The sequence below is a fragment of the Plasmodium vinckei genome (assembly GCF_900681995.1).
Source record: "Plasmodium vinckei vinckei genome assembly, chromosome: PVVCY_12".
Classification (NCBI taxonomy): domain Eukaryota; phylum Apicomplexa; class Aconoidasida; order Haemosporida; family Plasmodiidae; genus Plasmodium; species Plasmodium vinckei.
This window is the reverse complement of record NC_051304.1, coordinates 314,090-332,372: the sequence shown is the minus strand read 5'-3', so window position 1 is coordinate 332,372 and position 18,283 is coordinate 314,090. Positions and strand designations below refer to the sequence as shown.

The 18,283-nt window shown below is 21.7% G+C and overlaps 7 protein-coding genes across 7 annotated transcripts; 3 read left to right on the top strand and 4 right to left on the bottom strand.

The window, feature by feature from the left end:
- Positions 1-17: 17 nt before the first annotated feature.
- On the bottom strand, positions 18-1,653 carry PVVCY_1200970 (conserved Plasmodium protein, unknown function; the record flags this gene model as incomplete). Its single annotated transcript, XM_008625109.1, has 8 exons — positions 18-82; positions 230-302; positions 443-493; positions 710-757; positions 864-1,061; positions 1,289-1,356; positions 1,517-1,553; positions 1,645-1,653. 8 exons carry the CDS (start codon positions 1,651-1,653, stop codon positions 18-20), a joined length of 549 nt encoding a protein of 182 aa, XP_008623331.1.
- Positions 1,654-2,048: 395 nt separating this feature from the next.
- Positions 2,049-3,187, top strand: PVVCY_1200960 (conserved Plasmodium protein, unknown function; the record flags this gene model as incomplete). Its single annotated transcript, XM_037634619.1, has 3 exons — positions 2,049-2,160; positions 2,385-2,927; positions 3,027-3,187. The coding sequence occupies 3 exons, from the start codon at positions 2,049-2,051 to the stop codon at positions 3,185-3,187; spliced, it is 816 nt and encodes a 271-aa protein (XP_037490696.1).
- Positions 3,188-3,964: 777 nt separating this feature from the next.
- On the bottom strand, positions 3,965-4,759 carry PVVCY_1200950 (succinate dehydrogenase subunit 4, putative; the record flags this gene model as incomplete). Its single annotated transcript, XM_008625107.2, has 3 exons — positions 3,965-3,984; positions 4,200-4,261; positions 4,488-4,759. 3 exons carry the CDS (start codon positions 4,757-4,759, stop codon positions 3,965-3,967), a joined length of 354 nt encoding a protein of 117 aa, XP_008623329.2.
- Positions 4,760-7,361: 2,602 nt separating this feature from the next.
- PVVCY_1200940 (DNA2/NAM7 helicase, putative) lies at positions 7,362-12,140 on the top strand (the record flags this gene model as incomplete). The annotated part of the gene is made up of 1 exon (XM_008625106.1): positions 7,362-12,140. One exon carries the CDS (start codon positions 7,362-7,364, stop codon positions 12,138-12,140), a length of 4,779 nt encoding a protein of 1,592 aa, XP_008623328.1.
- A 620-nt stretch (positions 12,141-12,760) lies between these two features.
- Positions 12,761-13,597, bottom strand: PVVCY_1200930 (conserved Plasmodium protein, unknown function; the record flags this gene model as incomplete). The annotated part of the gene is made up of 1 exon (XM_008625105.1): positions 12,761-13,597. One exon carries the CDS (start codon positions 13,595-13,597, stop codon positions 12,761-12,763), a length of 837 nt encoding a protein of 278 aa, XP_008623327.1.
- A 1,011-nt stretch (positions 13,598-14,608) lies between these two features.
- On the top strand, positions 14,609-15,401 carry PVVCY_1200920 (ribosomal protein L43, mitochondrial, putative; the record flags this gene model as incomplete). The annotated part of the gene is made up of 2 exons (XM_008625104.1): positions 14,609-14,944; positions 15,096-15,401. 2 exons carry the CDS (start codon positions 14,609-14,611, stop codon positions 15,399-15,401), a joined length of 642 nt encoding a protein of 213 aa, XP_008623326.1.
- A 96-nt stretch (positions 15,402-15,497) lies between these two features.
- PVVCY_1200910 (conserved Plasmodium protein, unknown function) lies at positions 15,498-17,811 on the bottom strand (the record flags this gene model as incomplete). The annotated part of the gene is made up of 2 exons (XM_008625103.1): positions 15,498-15,596; positions 15,733-17,811. The coding sequence occupies 2 exons, from the start codon at positions 17,809-17,811 to the stop codon at positions 15,498-15,500; spliced, it is 2,178 nt and encodes a 725-aa protein (XP_008623325.1).
- Positions 17,812-18,283: the final 472 nt, after the last annotated feature.

The window sequence follows — 18,283 nt, the reverse complement described above, 5'->3', positions numbered from 1 at the left end:
ATATTTTTAACCTAGTTTTATTCACAAGTTTCCTTATCCTCATTTGTTAAATAATTTTCGTTTTTGACAATTAGTTCATTACCTAAAAATATGAACAATATAAAAATAAATAAATATATCTGTGTGCAACAATAAGTAAAAATATAGGTCCAAACAATGTCTAATTTAAAAAATAAATCCCACACAAATTATTAGATAGTCAAATTATCTTGCTTTTTAATTTTAATACTTTTATATAATATATATGAAGATAATTTTGTTCTCCCCGTAAAATCGGCATAATCATAAACAGTTGCATTGTTCTACAAAAAAAATAATTAATTATTTCTGTTAATAAAAAAAACGATAATTATATTAATTTGTCATATTTTCTAGCTATTTGTTCATAATATTATTTTTCTTCAATATATATTATTTAAATATTAAGAATGTTTAAACTTACGTTGTCTTTTATTTGAACATTGGCACCATTCTCTATCAACAATTTTGCAATCTAGAAAAAAGTTCATTTTAAATTTGTAGGTTAAATTGTTTTTTGTGAAATATGTAATTATGCATAAAATGGTGAGCTAATAATTTATTTGTAAACATTTTAATAAATTTGTATATAAAAATGTGCCACAAAAAAGTATGTTCTACATTGATATAGTTGGCAAATAGTCATATGTATATATATTTATATGCAAGTAAAATAATATAGTAATATTACTTCATAATGTTTATTTATTATGGCATAAAAAATAGGTGATTGTCCTTCCTAAAACAAAAAAAGTTGTAATAATGATATATTATTATATATAAGCTGTATATATTATAAATAATAAAAATGAAGATTTTATTCTTTCACAATTTTTATTTTTAACATTATCCATAATATTTATATCGGCATTATTTTCAATAAGAAATTTAGCGATGTTCAAGTGGCCATATTTAACACAAATATGTAGAGGGGATATTCCATTTGCGTCTTTATGATTAATGTTACTTCCTTTCTTTAAAATTATTCTTGCAATTTTTAAGTTTCCATTTCTACAACTATACCAAAAAGCTGTCCTATTATGCTGTTGTAATAATGTAAATAAGGGGATTGGAAAAAAAAATACAGAATAAAAAAATATGAATATATGGCTATTTTTATTTATCATTCGAATTAAAAATATGCATAGGTAATGAATTTTAATTGCAAAATAGCTATCCTATTGGTGTATATATTTATACTCATTTATTTGCACCATTATTTTTTTCTTTTATGAATAGTATGTCTACAGAAGCCCGTTTTTCAACATACCGGGGGTTGCACATAATCTCCTAATGGAATTTTCAATTTAGACAAGATAACGACATCTTCGTAAACACCTACACAATAAATTATTAGATATTAAATTTTTGTAAAAACAAAAAATTAATATAATAAAATGAATAATGGAGAAAAAATATGAGTAAAAAGTATGATATAAAGCGGAATAGGGATGAAGAATATATAAAAAATAGCAGAAAGGCAATAATGCGGTATTACCCTTTTTCGCAGCTACGAGCAACTTTATTCTCTCCTCCTGAAATAAAAAAATATATTTTTTTGTTTTCGATAAAAAATAAAATGATTTATGTACATAATGAAAAATATATACTATAATAATGCTTAACAGTTGCCATGGCTTTTGCAAATCTTTCTTTAGCGTATTAAGTGGATTTTCGAAAAGAATTATAAATAATTCCAATTTTTATTAAAACATTTTTTATTATACTATTTATATTTTTTATTTATTTCTTATTTTTTCTCTTTGTTGTAGCTAGTTATTTAATATAGCTTTTTGCACATACACGCAATATATACCCAATTTTGCTGAGTAAATTTGCATTTTATTCTTTATGTCTATATGGAGAAAAACATACACATAAAAATATAAATATTGTAGAATATCTATCTATATATATAAAGGAAATTTTTCTATTTGTTTGTTACAATAGTGAAAAAATGCCTAATACTTCAAATGCATTTTATTTTGTTTAAAAAAAATTCTTATACTTATTAAGAAAAAAATATAAAAATGGCAAAAAATAAAAATAAGAAAAGTAAATTGAAGTTATTCAAGGATGATGGTATACCATCAACTTCACTGAAAAACTATACAGGAATAGGAACTGTAATATTTTACCCTTGTAAAAATTATAAGACACAAGAAAAATATTATGGAAATTTTTTACTTGGAAAAAAACATGGATATGGTTGCCATTTATAATTATTAAAATATATTTAAAATTTTGCATTATATAGACATTTTAAAAAGTGTTTGTTACCAACACACTTTATTTTGTCCACTTTTAAATTTATTTAATATATTTCAAAATATTTATTTTTTTTTATTACATTTTTTCTTTCGAAGGGGAATATGAATATTTGAATGGAGACCTTTATCAAGGATCATTTGAGCATAACAAAAAAAATGGGATAGGAACATATTTTTTTAATAATTATCCAAACAGAAAAAAAGGAAATAAAAAGATTAGAGAAACAAGCCAATCTAGTGATAATGAGGAAAGCGAAAATGAGTCAAATGAAAGTAAAAGCGAAGAAAGCAAATCCAAGAGTAGTGAAAATTTAGACACCAAAGAGGAGGAAGAGAGTGAGGAGAGTGAAAGCAAGGGAAGTAAAAGTGAAGGAAGTGAAAGTGAGGAAAGTAAAAGTGAAGAAAGTGAAAGTAAAGAAAGTGAAAATGAGGAAAGTAAAAGTGAGGAAAGTAAAAGTGAGGAAAGCGAAAATGAGGAAAGCCAAAGCAAAGAGAGCGAAAGTGAAGGAAGTAAAAGCGAAAAAAATAGTGAAAAAGAACGCAATAAAAAAAAGAAAAAACTAAGTGAAAAATTGTTAAGTCTTATGCAAGATTCTAATAAGTTAAAAACTAAAAAAGACATTACATGTAGCACAAAAGGTAATTATATTGTTATACATTTTGACGGCATGTACAAATTTGAATGGTTTATATATTATCGTTAATAATTTGCAAATTTTATTTGAATATTTTATACAGAAGGAAAAAGTTATTATTATGGAAACTATTCCAACGGAATGAAGCACGATGAAGGTTTAATGGTATATAAAAATGGAGACGCATATGTGGGTACTTGGCGGTTTGGGAAAAAAAATGGATACGGTAATAATTATGTATTACAACTAAATATTATAGAATAAATATGCCAATTAATATGTATATATACAAGGCTTTTGATTGTTTCTAATTTTTTGCTTATAAATGTAGGAAAGTACATTTACAATAAGTGCAAAAGTGTATTAGAGGGGTATTGGGAAAATGGATATTTATCTCATGGGAAATGGATATTACCAAATGGTTTGCACTATTTAATATGCATAGCATGTTTAGCTTTGTCATTTTAACCTAATTTGTTTTACCCCCTTTTATCCATCCTTTATGTATTTGCTACTTATTAAATTTAGGAACATATTTTATTGGAAACTTCAAAAATAATGAGCCAACAGGTGATGGGGTATGGTATTTTAAGGACGGGGCACAATTAAATGTTCATTATTATAAAGATGAAAAGGTAAGAATAATATAATAAAAGAGTAAAAAAAAGTTTACAAAAATATTTAAAAATAGTATTAATATTCTCAAATGATTATTATAATAGTAAACCAATTTAATATATATTTTAATTATGTTATTTTTGATGAGTTTATTTTTCTTTCTATATATATATTTATATAATTGACGTCAGTTATGCATATATATATTACTAAAATTAAAAAATATAATAATAAAAAAATATTTTTAAGCAATAATATAAATAAAATGTATACATAATACACAAACAAAATTATTTTATTCACAGAAATATAAAAAAAAAAACGAACAAACAAATAAAACGAGTGATCTGGATGTTTGTTTGAACTGTAAGCCATTATATATCACATATACAAGATCCTCATTTTGAAAAAGCTGCTATTCCTTTATTTCTTTTTATATGCCACTAAAAAAGGGGGAAAAAAAAATTAAATAATTTATATATATATATGTAATAATAATATATAATTTATGTATGCTCATACGTGTCTATACAATATATACAACGTTTAAAAGCAAAAACAAATTAAAGTATATTTTTTTTATAAACTTTATAATTAAATTGAAAAATATTATATATGCATAATAGCGCATATAAATGTAAAATTCCTTATATCTTACTTTTGACATCTAATGATGAAATTCTATTTTTTCTCTTATTTTTTATATGCTCATAATACATCCTAAAATTTGGAAAAAAAAAAATAATAAATTAATACGAACAAGAAAGATAGGGAATGCACATAACATATGTTGCAATGAATAAATATCAAAATTTTCAACTCGAAATAAATAAATTGTGTATAAATATAGTCCTATAGAAGTTATTTCATGACTTCTATAGATCGAAATGTATAGAAGAGACACAAAATTAATGTGTCTTTTGCATGCATATATAATATATTTTACCAGTTAATGCTTATGGTTAATCCGGTGAGACATACTAAAAATCCATAGTACATATATAATATTTTCATGTTTTTATATCTTGATGTTGATGATTTAAATTTATGTATGTAATATAAGATTGTGATAAATAATAATATTATAGCGCCATTGATTGCTTTGAAATTTTTGTCAACTCCTGTCCCAAAAATTTTATTTGATACAGATTTGAATCCCTCTGATATTGATTCTCCGAGGCCTTTTTTTTTTTTTGTTATATTTAATTTTAACTTCATTTTCGAAAAATTATTTATATATTATAAATGAATATTATAGTAACTTTCTGATAAGAAATATTTATTGTATGTTTTGCTTGTAAAAAATATATAAGCCCTATTAAGCTATATATATATAATACTTTTTTTAATATACCAATGTTTTTTTCTTTTGAAATTATAAATATTGGTTTATTAAATCACAATATTTTATGTTATTCTTATTTTTTCGTGTATTTTTTCTTTTTTTTTATTCCCTTAGTAGGATATATAACGTTTTTTTATAATTTTAGTCTTATTTTAATTATAAAAACAAAAATATAATAAATTTTTTTGCTCGTTTTTTTTTATTAATATTAAACTATATATTTTTATTTATTTTAATACATAAAAAACATTTTTTGTAGAATCATAATTTTTATTTAAGAATAATATTAAATATATTTATATATTCTATATTTGTAAAAAAATATTATTTTATACTTATAAAAAATAACAAATATTTTTCAGCATACAAATATCATAAAAATACAAATTTATTATTGCGTATTATTTGCCTATTTTTTATTTTTATATGCAGCTAATAGCTATATATTTAAAAATAGTAATGCACATGCACGTATTTTGTATGTCGATTATAACCCCGATTTGTTTTAGAAAAATACAAAATAAAAAAAAAAAGAATCAAACAATTTAATTTATTGTATTACTTAAACATGTTTTTTGTTATTAATTGTAATATTATCGAAAAATATTTTTTTTTGACTTTGTAAAAAATTTTTATATTTGCGACATCCCTCAAAAAATATGTGGTACTACCAATAATAGTATATTAAACTCGTCTAATATTTTTTTTTGTTTTTCATTAAACTTAAACAACTGTTTAATACAACAAAAAATATATAGTAAATAATATTTTTTTTAATATTATATATACATGTTCTATATATTATTATTATTACTTTTTGACTAGCTATACAAAATTATATAGTATATACAATTTGTGCTCTGTTAAAATAGCACCATTCTATTTTGCTACCAATTATATTTATTTTTTTTTTATTTTAAAATAAATATATTTTATAAAAATATAAACAAAATTTATTTGTTCTTAATTATTGGGACTCTACATATGTATTGTTTTAAATATTCTCAATAAAATCTGTTACTTTTGTTTTATAAATTTTTTAGTAGCAAAAAAAGTAATTTTGGTTGAATTTTTTTTTATAAATTTTTAATCAAATTATTATTATTATATCCTTAGTATAATATTACAACTACTCGTATACAAAAAAAAGGGTCATATATATATTTTTTAAATAAATTTCTTTTTTTTTTTCGTCTTTTCTTGATATGTTTTTGTTGTATTGGTAGTATAATTATATTTTTGGTTTATATTTTATTTTTATATTAAAATATATTCCCATTAATATTCAAGACAGTCTACTATTTAAATAAGTATATACAAATGCTTGATAAAAATTAAAATATCGTAAAACTTTCCATAGTCATTACTAAGGTTTACTATGTAGTTAATATGTAGTTACTATGTAGTCAGTATGTAATCAGTATGAATGAATTGCCAATTCTAAATGCCCAGATTTGTTAACATATTTTACGGGAATAAAAATTTGAATATCATATTACTTTCAAGCTTTGTTGAAATGATATTTTATTTTCTTCCTGATTTATGCTACTTTATATATTCCTAATATACTATTTTTGTAGTTGATAAAGGGAATTTTATTTTTTATATATTAGTAGAATAAATTTATAGCAGTTTATAAATTTAGCCTTGCATTTCTTTCAAAGCAAAAAGATTTTTATTATTATATATTCATTGCATTACTAAATGGGTTTGTAATTTTTAAATATTACATTTCATTAAAATTGAAGGTGTTTATATATTTTCAACTAATTTAACAATGAGGATATATAATACATTTATACGTGTTTCATATAAGCAATGTTCTTTTTTATTTCTCTAACATCTGTAAAATATATTATTGGGAGAAAAAATATATAATATAGTAATACCCATTTTAATTAAATTATAGTGATGTTGTAAATAATATAACAAAAAAAAATATATTATTTATGGGGATATAATAAAATAAATTAATAAAGTATTAAACATTTTTTTGCCTTATTATTACGCATATTAGTTTTCCCAAAAACAAGAAAAGTGGCAAAAAATGTGAAAAAAAATTTGAAAAAAAATAACGAAAAAAAATAACGATAAAAAAAAAATATTTTTTAATATGCATTCCCTCGTATGTTTTTTTCCTTTTTTTCTATCTAAAATTGTTAGCAATAATATATATAATAAGTAGTGAAAAGGAAATGGGAAGTTAAACAAAATGATGGGTGGTGTATTGCTAAATATAGCAAAATAATAATCCCATATAAGTTATTGAAAAAATGCGATTAAGAAATATAATTCTATACTATTCGATTTTTTCATGATATTATATATATATATTTGAAGAGAAAAATGTTTATATTTAAAAAAAATTTATTATTTATTTTTCCTTGTAAGAAGAACAACGGGGTTTGATTCTACAAAGTGTGGTAGTATATAAGTTGAAAATATAAAAGTAAAATAAGTATGTTTTTGGAAAAAATGTGGGAAAAATGGGATGACGAATATTTTATAAAGATATTTTTTAACTGGGATATATTTTTGAAATACTCTGAAGATAATGAATTTCATGAATTAGAAGAAAATATAAAAAATGAAAATATGGATTTAAATAAAGATGAGCATGAGAATAAAACTAGTGATGACATATTGTTAATATTGCAATCATATATTATAGAAAAAAAAAATACATATATTGATGTTTCAGATTATTTAGTTAATATAATATTAAGGTGGAATTATTATACTAGCTTACGAAGTGAAAACAATTTAAATATATGTTCTGTAAAAAATAGATTAAAAATTGATATAAATATAAATACACTACCATCTGTTTATAAAAATTTTGAAGAATATTTTTATTCGTATTTTCCGTTATTTTTAATAGAAACACAACAATTAATAAATAATAAAAAAGAAAATGAAAGTTTAAAAGAATTTAATATTAATATTATACATGATTTAAAAGAAATGTATAATTACGAATTTCATATTAGTATACCTTTTGATGAGTTAGTTTTTTCAAATATATTTTATGGAGACTTAATTTTGTTACGATTTGTTCCGAAAAAAACAGAGAAACATGATTTAGTTTTTACATCTATACACTCGTCTTTGAAAAAAAAAGAAGAAGACAACCCAACGGATAGCCAAGTTGAAAATGATATAGATAACTTGGAAGGATCTTCATCAAATGAAACAGATGATGAGGAAAATGAAAAACCACTAAACAATGAGTCTTTGGAAAAGTGTAAATCTGTGGAAGATAAGGAAAAAAACGGTACAATCGTTGGTGGAGAAAAAAAAGAAAATAGTGATGGTAATAATGTAGAAGACAATACACAAACGATAAAAAAAGAAGAAATAAATGACAAAAATAATGGAAATATTTATATGGTAAGAAAATATTGTGTTAGACATTTACTTGGATTTGTAGTTGGGAAAAATAAAGAAAAAATTAAAATAAAATTTAATTTAAATTTTCGAAATTTTGATATTATTGATAAAGTAAGAAAAAATATAATATATGATATATTTAACAAAGATCAATTAAATAAGTATTCTCTTCGAATTTCAAAAGTTACAAACTTAATCTCAACACTTAGGCAATTTAACTATTTATTTAATTTTAGAAATTCATCAATAATTAGCGAAATTATAGAAACTCAAGAAGGAGAAAAAAGGGGAGCCAAAAAAGGAACTCACATAGGGACAGATGAAAAGGAGGAAACGGAAGAAAATTCGAGCCATATCTTATCATCAAACAATTTTATTACAATAAAAAAACGGAAATGTGAGGATACAGGAAAAATTGTGAAAATAAAAAAAACTGAATTATCTCCCATCGAAATTAATGAAAAAAGAAATAATAATTTAATCGAAGAAAATAAAGAATTAGATCAAGAACTAGTTGAAGAAATTGAACTAAAAGAAAAAATTAGACAACATTTAAGTAGAGAAAAAATATTACAAGATAATTATGACAAAATTAAGGAGAAGGAAAAAATAGAAGAAAATAAAATTGAGAAATTTGAAAAGTTTGAAAATTTCAAAATGGATGAATTAGAGAATGTAAGTGAACAATTTGAAGGATTTAGCTACATACCAAATTTACTAAAAAATAAATTTTTTAATATATATAATAATTGTCAATTATGTGCTATAAATAATAGTATTTTAAATAATGGGGTAACATTAATTCAAGGGCCACCAGGTACTGGAAAAACAACAACGATTTTAGGAATAATTAGTGCTTTAATTTTTTATCAAAAAGTTGAAGAAAATAAAATAGAAAATATTGATTTAATAAGAAAAACAAATATGGATTTAAAACAAATCAATGAAAATGATAAAGACAGAGATGAAGAGTTAGGATGGATTGTAACTCCAGAAAAAAGAGAAACACAAAAAAGTCCTTATGGATGGATAAATTATGATAAAAAAAATGATTATTGTTACTTTAATGAAAATTGTTTTGATGCTTTAGAATATGATGATTTTTTTGATAACTATCCTGAAAATGGGCAAATGAATAAAGCAAGTACATTTTATTTTAATAAAAATAATAAAAAAGAATATAAAAATGCATATGCTATACATCTAAGTATTATGAATGCATCAAGTCAGGTCTTAAATTTTGGTATAAATGGAGATGGGAATGGAAATGATAATACAAATGAAGAAGATAAACATAAAAATAATGAAAACAGAATTAAAAATTTAATAAGTTTAGCAGAATCATTTTATAATTCATATGTAAATAATAAAGATTATACAGGAACACATTTAAATAGTATTGAAAAGGATAGTAGGCCAAATGAAAAATCGAGCTATCCATTTTATGTTAGTGATAGGAATAGGAAAATGTCTAGATTGTCAGTAGAGGACGATAAGAAAAAAATGAATATAAAAAAAAAAAAACAAATAAAAAATAAAAAAATTCTTGTATGCGCACCATCTAATGCAGCAATTGATGAAATACTTAGACGATTAGTTTCATCAAATTCAGGAATTTTAGATGAAGATGGAAATTTATTTAATCCTATAGTTACTAGAATTGGTGGAAATGTAAGTTCAGATTTGTTGGAATTTAGTTTAGAATTTAAAGAACAATTATTTTTATATTTAAGTAAAAAAGATGATAATAAAATATATAAACAAAATTTATTAAAAACATCAACAATTATATGTTCAACATTATCATCAAGTTCAAATATTTCACTAACAAATTATATAAATTATTTTGATGCTATAATAATTGATGAAGCTTCACAAGCTATCGAACTAGACATTTTAATACCTTTGTCTTTTTCATGTAAAAAAATAATATTAGTAGGAGATCCAAAACAATTATCAGCAACAGTATTTTCTTTATTTGCTAAAAAACATAATTACTCTAGATCTTTATTTGAGCGTTTACAAAAAATATATAAATTCAATAAATGTAAATATAATTTATTATCTATCCAATATCGAATGCACCCAGATATTTCTCATTTTCCTAACAAACATTATTACAATAACAAAATTAAAGATGCTAATTATTTTTTATTTGTATTATTAAAAGAGTTGGAAATCAAAAAATATACTAAACAACTATTAGTAGATGATGATGAGAAAAAAAAAAATATGAAATATATTTTAACTGATTTAAATTTATCAAAATTTATAGAAAACCAATTTGGAAATTTACCAACAAATTTTAATGATATATTATTATGTCAAAAAAATGAAGAAAATTTTCATTGGTTTTTTATTCCCTTATTACAACATTGTGTTTTTTATGATATATCTTTTTCAAAACAAAAAAAAATTAAAAATTCTTATATTAATATACACGAAAGTGAAATAGTTTTACAATTTTTAGAATTTCTTCATTATATATTTACTTCAGAAAATATTAAAGACTGGTATAAAAAAATTGGTATTATAACTCCTTATGCGGCTGAAAAATATTTTTTAAAAAAAGCTTTAAAAGTTTTTTTCGAAAAGAAAGGATACAAAAACAATGTTTCAAATTTTATAGATATAGGAACCGTTGATGGATTTCAAGGAACAGAAAAGGATATCATCATATTTGTGTGTGTCCGTACTAGTGGTCTTTTTAAAAGAAATGAAAAAAAAAAAAAAAATAATCTTACTATAGAAAATGAGCTAACTAATTCATCTAATAATGATATGGACCTAAATGAAACAAAAGTCGAAGACAATGTAGAATCCCAATCAGTAAATGAGCAAACTGAATCGGAAGGGGATGAACAAATGGATGATTCCAATCCATTTTTTTCAAATTATAAACGTTTGAATGTTGCTTTAACACGTGCTCGATATAATTTATTTATTTTTGGAAATTGCTCATTTTTAAACAGATGTGATGCATGGAGTAAAATCATAGAGCATTACAAAATAAATAAAAAAATTATTAAAATTAAAAAAAAAAAATATTTGAAAAAAATGAAAATATTATCAGAGGATATAAATGAAGATCATAAATTTGATAATAAAAATGAAATAATAAATAAAAAAATTGAAAATTCATTTTATAATAAAAATATAATTGATTATAATTTTATTCCAATCAATGAAAATGAAAATGAAACATTTAATTTGAAAGATTTTATTAACTCTTTTGATAAAAATAGTGGTAAACAAAATGATATGGAAAATACTGCATATAATGAAGGGGATGTGAATTCTAAATCACATGATAAAAATGGATATCTATTAGAAGATAATATAAAAACAGATAAAGAATTTGATGAAAAAGAAATTAACGATTTCTTTAAAGAATTATATAATGATAATTTTGATAAGGAAGATAATATATCATTACAAGAAAAAGATGAAGAGAATTTTGACAATGAAAATGTTGTCAATGATAATAGTTTTAAAGAAAGAAAAGAATCATTTACTAATGATTTACAAATGAATATATATAATAGTGAAAAAAAAAATGTACCAACAACATCATCTATAGTCACCACAAATTTAGAACAAGCGGATGCTGATCCTGTTGTAAATAATATAACTGAAAATAATTCGATGAATAATAATAATTCAAATGGTGAAGATAATATGACAAATTTAAAAAATAATGATAAAGAATTGTTAAACGTAACCCAAGATCGTAATAATATATTGCATATAAAAAATAATAATTATTTTATTGACACACTTAATAATTTATGTAAAAAGAATACAGGACTCCTTTTTGCAGTGAACTGTATTTTTCCAAATTTTTCAAACACTTTTTTACATTAATCACACACATGAATTTTAAATGAAAATGAAGAAAAGTTTGAAGGAAATATTTGATTTTATTTTACTTTTTTAAATTGAGCAATAGCTAATTTTATTAAATAAAATATATATAGTGTATGACACCATATTGCTACACCATTTCCTTTTAATGTTTCTTTTAAGGGTTTGAGTTTATATTTTAAATGATTAATCCTGATTTATGTATATTATTATAATAATTTTTTTTGTAAAACCATTCTTCATGAGATTGCATATAGTCCATATTTTTATTTTCAATTTTATTTGCATATTGGCTATATACACCTATTATTTCATTGTAAAATTGTGAAGACAATTAACTTTATATTTAACTGAGTAAAAGGGAAAATTCCCTATACTCATATAGTTTAAATTAATATTGTGTCAAAAATGTAAGCATACATGTGGGTAGTATATATTGCTGAAAATGTTTACAAAAAAAACAGCTAGCTAGCTAGCCATATAAAATTATTTTACCATTTTAATATATGTATAAGGATAATATAAATAAAAGGATAAAACGGTTTTAAAAATAGTATTATTGAAGGAGATATATAAAAATTTTGTAAAAAAAAATGAATAATACACATGTTGTGTAAAAATTAGAAAGGGAAATTGTTTTGGAATTCAAAAGGATTTATATCGGCATTTGGCTCATTTCCAAACGGGCCAATAGGATCATAACGTAAGTTTTGGGGATTAAAAAATTTATTATTTGGTCCTACAAATAATCCATCAGGTTTTAAAATATGATTACCATTTTTAAAATCAGGTATTAAATTTTGTCTTATTATTGGATTTTTATCATCAAAATGATCATCATTAAAATTTTGAAAAAGACGTGATTGTTCTGATATATTAGAATTGTTCATATTAATTTTATGTTCATTTGTTTCAATAATAAGAGTATTAATTTTTTTTTTTTGTTTATTATCTTGCATATTAAATAATATATGTGTTTGACATAATTTGATTAATTTGGGTATGTTTAAATTAATTTTTTCTTTATTATTTTCATTTATATATTCATTCATATTTATTGTAATCGAATGTATATTTGAAGGATTTTCTACATTAATTATTTGAATAACTAATGAGTTTTCGATTTTCAATATATTTAAATTGTAAGTAGCATTTTCTTTGTTTTTTTTATTTGTATATATAAAATTATAACTGTTTGAATTATTTTTCCATTCTGGATCTATTAATAATTTACTTATAAAAAAGTTATTACTTGTACTATCTGGGGTATATTTTATATATCCATTTGAGATATTTATATTTTTATCTTCATTATATTTACATTCCTTTTCTTTATTTAATTTGTAAGTAAAATCATTATCTAAAATAAAGCCATGGATAAATAAAACAAAAGCATCTTCCCTTTTTAAATCCCAAAACAATTGTATTAGCTCTTTGAATGTTTCACACTCTTCCATTTAAAAGACAAAAAAATTATTTAGTAGAAAAAGAGGAAATACTATTCAAATTGAAAATGTTTCAGTTTATGAACTTATAAAAATCATGGGAAATGGCGTTATGGGTTGAGTAAATAAAAATATGAAAATGTTGAAAATTTGTAATCATACAGTTTATTTTATACGCTTTTATTTTTATATATAATTTGAAGTTATCCTTTTTGCAAAAATATTAAAAAGGAAAAATATGAATGAATAAAAATCTTCGATATATTACTTTTTTCTCATAACTTGTAAAATATTTTATTCTCTGCCTGAATATATATAAAAGTTAATGTAAAAAGTACAATAAAAAACAACGTGATATAATAAATGGTGGCTATTTGCAATTATATAGAAATATTTTGTGTTATGGCTTGGTAAAATATTAATTTAAAAATATAACTTTCCTTTGGGATTACTTTTTTTTATGCTATATCAATGATGTAAAACTTATTTTAATTTTTTTTTTGCAAAATAATATACGAACCAAATAGTGAATTATTCAAAGGGTTAATGAAAAAATTGAAAAAAAATAAAAAAATTGAAATAAAAAGAAAATATGGTTACACTATTTGTACATATACATATGCATGTATTTATTTACATATTAATATACATTTTTTTCGATATTTTATTTTAAAAAATTGTCATTTATTCATTTTTGGAAAAGAAAAATATATTATTAATTATGTTATATATATTTTTTGCTTTTTTTTGAAGGTATATTTTTTCGTAATTCATGCTTAATTTTATTTCCTTTCTAAAAATGTTACATGCTTAAATAAATAGTAAGTGTTTGAAAAGAAAGCACATGGTTGTATTCCCTACTTATATCAATAAATTTTACATGCAATATATATGAATGTAAACATATTTATAGATATATAAAATGCAGGGATTATATATAAATATATAGGGATATATACACACGGACATATGAGTAGGGTAAAAATATTGTAGCTGATTTTTTTCTTTTTGCTAACCAAAACGATGTGCTCAAATGGTGTGTATCAATTAAAAAAAATTTTACTAAGATATAGTGAAACAGGTCATAGTAGCAGAAATGTAAGATTTTTTTTGAGATTTATTTTACCAGATTATAAAGAAGAAAATAAACATTTAAATTTTGAAATTCATCATGAACAATATGAAGAGCCACTAGCTACATTTGAATATATAAATAATAGTAGATATGAAATATCCTTAAAAGATATTAAATCGAAGCACATTGTTGATATTATTAACTTATATAAAGACAGTGCTGGGAATACCGACTTTTTAAAACATGGAGGCCCAAAGGTTTATTCAAATAGACGATCTATTCAAGTAAGTTCAAAAATTGTTCTCTTTATTTTTGCCTTTACCTTAGTAAATTGTGTAATGCATTTATATCGACCTTTTTCCATATATACTTAAAATAATGTTCATATACATATTTTGTATTTGGCTATTTACTTATCACCATTTTGTTGTTTAGGGTTTGTGGTGTCCCAGCATATATAGCGAGCTAAATGCCATTTCATACTTAAAAAAAAAGAAAAAAAATAATATTAAATTGCCAAAATATACAAGAGAAAGCTTAAATTTAAATCATGATGTTATAAAAGGAAATGGAAGGTGGGGGAATGAAAATTTATTTCCTAAAGGGTTTGATCAGAAATATTTAAAAAATATTTTTTGTTTTCCATTTGAGGATAGTTTACCAAAAAAAAGGGAAGGAGAATACACTGCTGATACAAAGGAACCACATATTAATTCCTTTTACAAATTTTATAAAGCTTAAAAATGTTCACAAAAACATGAAGATATTACAAAGTGAAATATAGAATGTACAAATGATTAATATAAACTTAAAATTTTAAAGCATTTAAAAAAAAAATTATTCATCGCAAATAATTTCTTCTGTTTTGAAGCAAACTTCACTACTTTTTTTTTCCTGTAATAATATATCCTCAATTGCTTTAGGGAATATATCCATCTATAAAGAGAAAAATAAAATGTGTAACTTGTAAAAAGTGTAAATTATTAGCTAAATAATAAAAACAAAAATATGCTCATAAAAAGATAATATGTTTTTATTATCATACAGATAGAATACATATATAATTACAAACCTGCAAATAAAAAGACGAGATTGTTGAAATTATAGCATAATTATGTTTTGTATTATTTTTTTTAATTGTTAAAGCAAATAAGGAGAAAATATTAGTATTCCTTAATTCCATGGATGTAAAATATTTTAATATATATACAATATCAATTAAATTAAAAGCTGTGTAATTTTTTTCTATATAATTGGATATGTTATTTACTAATTCATTATTATAATAATTAAGATTAATCAAAGCTTTTATTAGATTTATTACATCATCTTCATCAATGCTACCAATTTTTTTATTTATATGGTCAATTAAACATAAATCCAAATTATAATTATTTAATTTTTTTTTAATAAAAGAGAATATATAAAATAGATAGCAATTGTTTTTTACACTTGTGTTTGAAATAAATTTATTTTTGTAAAATTCAAAAATGTCTATCCATATATTTGTAGGTACCTGTGGTAATAAGGATATAGATCTTGATAAATTAATAATTTCATAACTTTTATACATACTATTTTTAACATGAAGTATAATTAATTCAAAAATATTATTTAATAATTTTTTATCTACAAACATTTCTATTTTTGCTATTCCAAATATTACATTTTTTAAATCATTATAATGCACATTATTTATAAAATATGTTAAGTAATTATTTATTACAAAAATAATATGTTCATAATATTTTTTATTTTGATATTTTTTTGATTTTGTTTTATTTTTATCATTATTATTAAACACATTTTTATCTCTTAAAAAATCTTTAGACGTATCAAATATATATACATTATCAACTGGTGAATTATTTATACAATTTTGAGGATTATAACTATTAATAATATGATTATATAATTTTTTATCTATATTTATATTATTTTTTAAATATGTTCGTTGTTTCCCAAATGAGTAAATAATCGAAGGTATTAAATTTTCATATTTACATGAACTGCTCATACTTATTTCGTAATTTAAATTTTTTAAATTATCACCACCTTCTTTATCTTCATTATCATATGATTGTGATTCTGAAATAACGTCATTATAATTTTCAAAAAAGGTATCATTATTATTTTTCATTTGATATGAATTGTTGTCATTAGTAATTTTTCCTTGAGTACCTCGTTCTAATATTTTCCCATTGTTGGGGTTGTTAACTTCAGCTTTATCTCGGATTCCATCTCTTTTTATATTGCCATTTTGTAGATCGTGGTTGGTTGTTTTCTCCTGATCTACCTCATCATTTTGGATTAACTTTTCATGCATTAGTAATCTAAGTTTGAGCGCAAGAAGGGAAAAATATTTTTCGGATTTTATACTGGCATTGCTAATACTCCATAATAATGAAGCAATACATTGTTCATTTAAAAAAGAATAATATGATAAGGATTTATTTAATAAAATTTCAAACATATTTATGTTTATATTTTTCGATTTACTGTGTGTATTAAGTATTATACATATGTCTAATAAATTAAGATCATCAGCAATACTTAATATTCTATCATAAATTAATGAGTATATATTATTATTATTATAATTTAAATTGTTCAACCCTTTTAATATTAATGAGCAATCTCTACCACTTAATTTATTTACCCATTTTTTTATTTCACTTTCAAAAAGTAAAATTATATCTTTATTATTTAAATATTTGATTTTCCCCATACTATATATAATTAAAGCTAGCTCTTTACAATCTATATCATATAATTTATCTATAATTTGATTCCATACATTATTATAAAAATTTATATTATTATAATTTATATGTGCATAATGGTGTAAAATCATAACTATTTCACTTGTTCTTAAATATTTTATAAATGGTAATATATCATTTGTATATTTTAGCAATCCATATTTATTTATTCGAAATATATTATGAAAATCTCTACATAATGATGATAAGTTAGAAATCTCGATTTTTTTAATCCCCAATATCATTTTGTAGTTTATTATTGAATTATCGTTGTTAGCAATAGAGTTATTATTTTTAATTTTTGTATGCTCATGAGTGGTAGTACTATTATAAAGCCTTGCATATTTATAGGTTATCCTAAATTGGTTTCTTCTCAAAACATTTTTCATTTTTATTCAAATATAATTATGCCAATCGAAGATCTATATGTAATGACATGATTTTTCACTTCAATATATAGCGGCATCGAAAAGTGAAGTTTTGTAGGAAGAGGTTGAAATTTTTTAAATCATCGAAAAAAAAGGAAATTAGGAATATCCAAAATATAAATCAAAAAATATATATATATATAGGGCTATTATTTTAAGCCCATTGTATTTATTTTTATTGTGATTGTTATATATTCATGACACGCAAATATAGTTAGGAAAACATTATTAAAATGTTCATAAAGTTTGTAATTAATTTATAAAATAAAATTTCCTTTGTGCTAGGAAAAATAAAAGGAAGTTAAATCCATATGCATATTTTCATATAATTTATGTATACCTATTTATTTTAATATATTTCTCAATTAAAAAAAATATATGCATTGTATTATGCTGTTGAATGCTCATTAAAAAATAAACAACAGTGGCGATT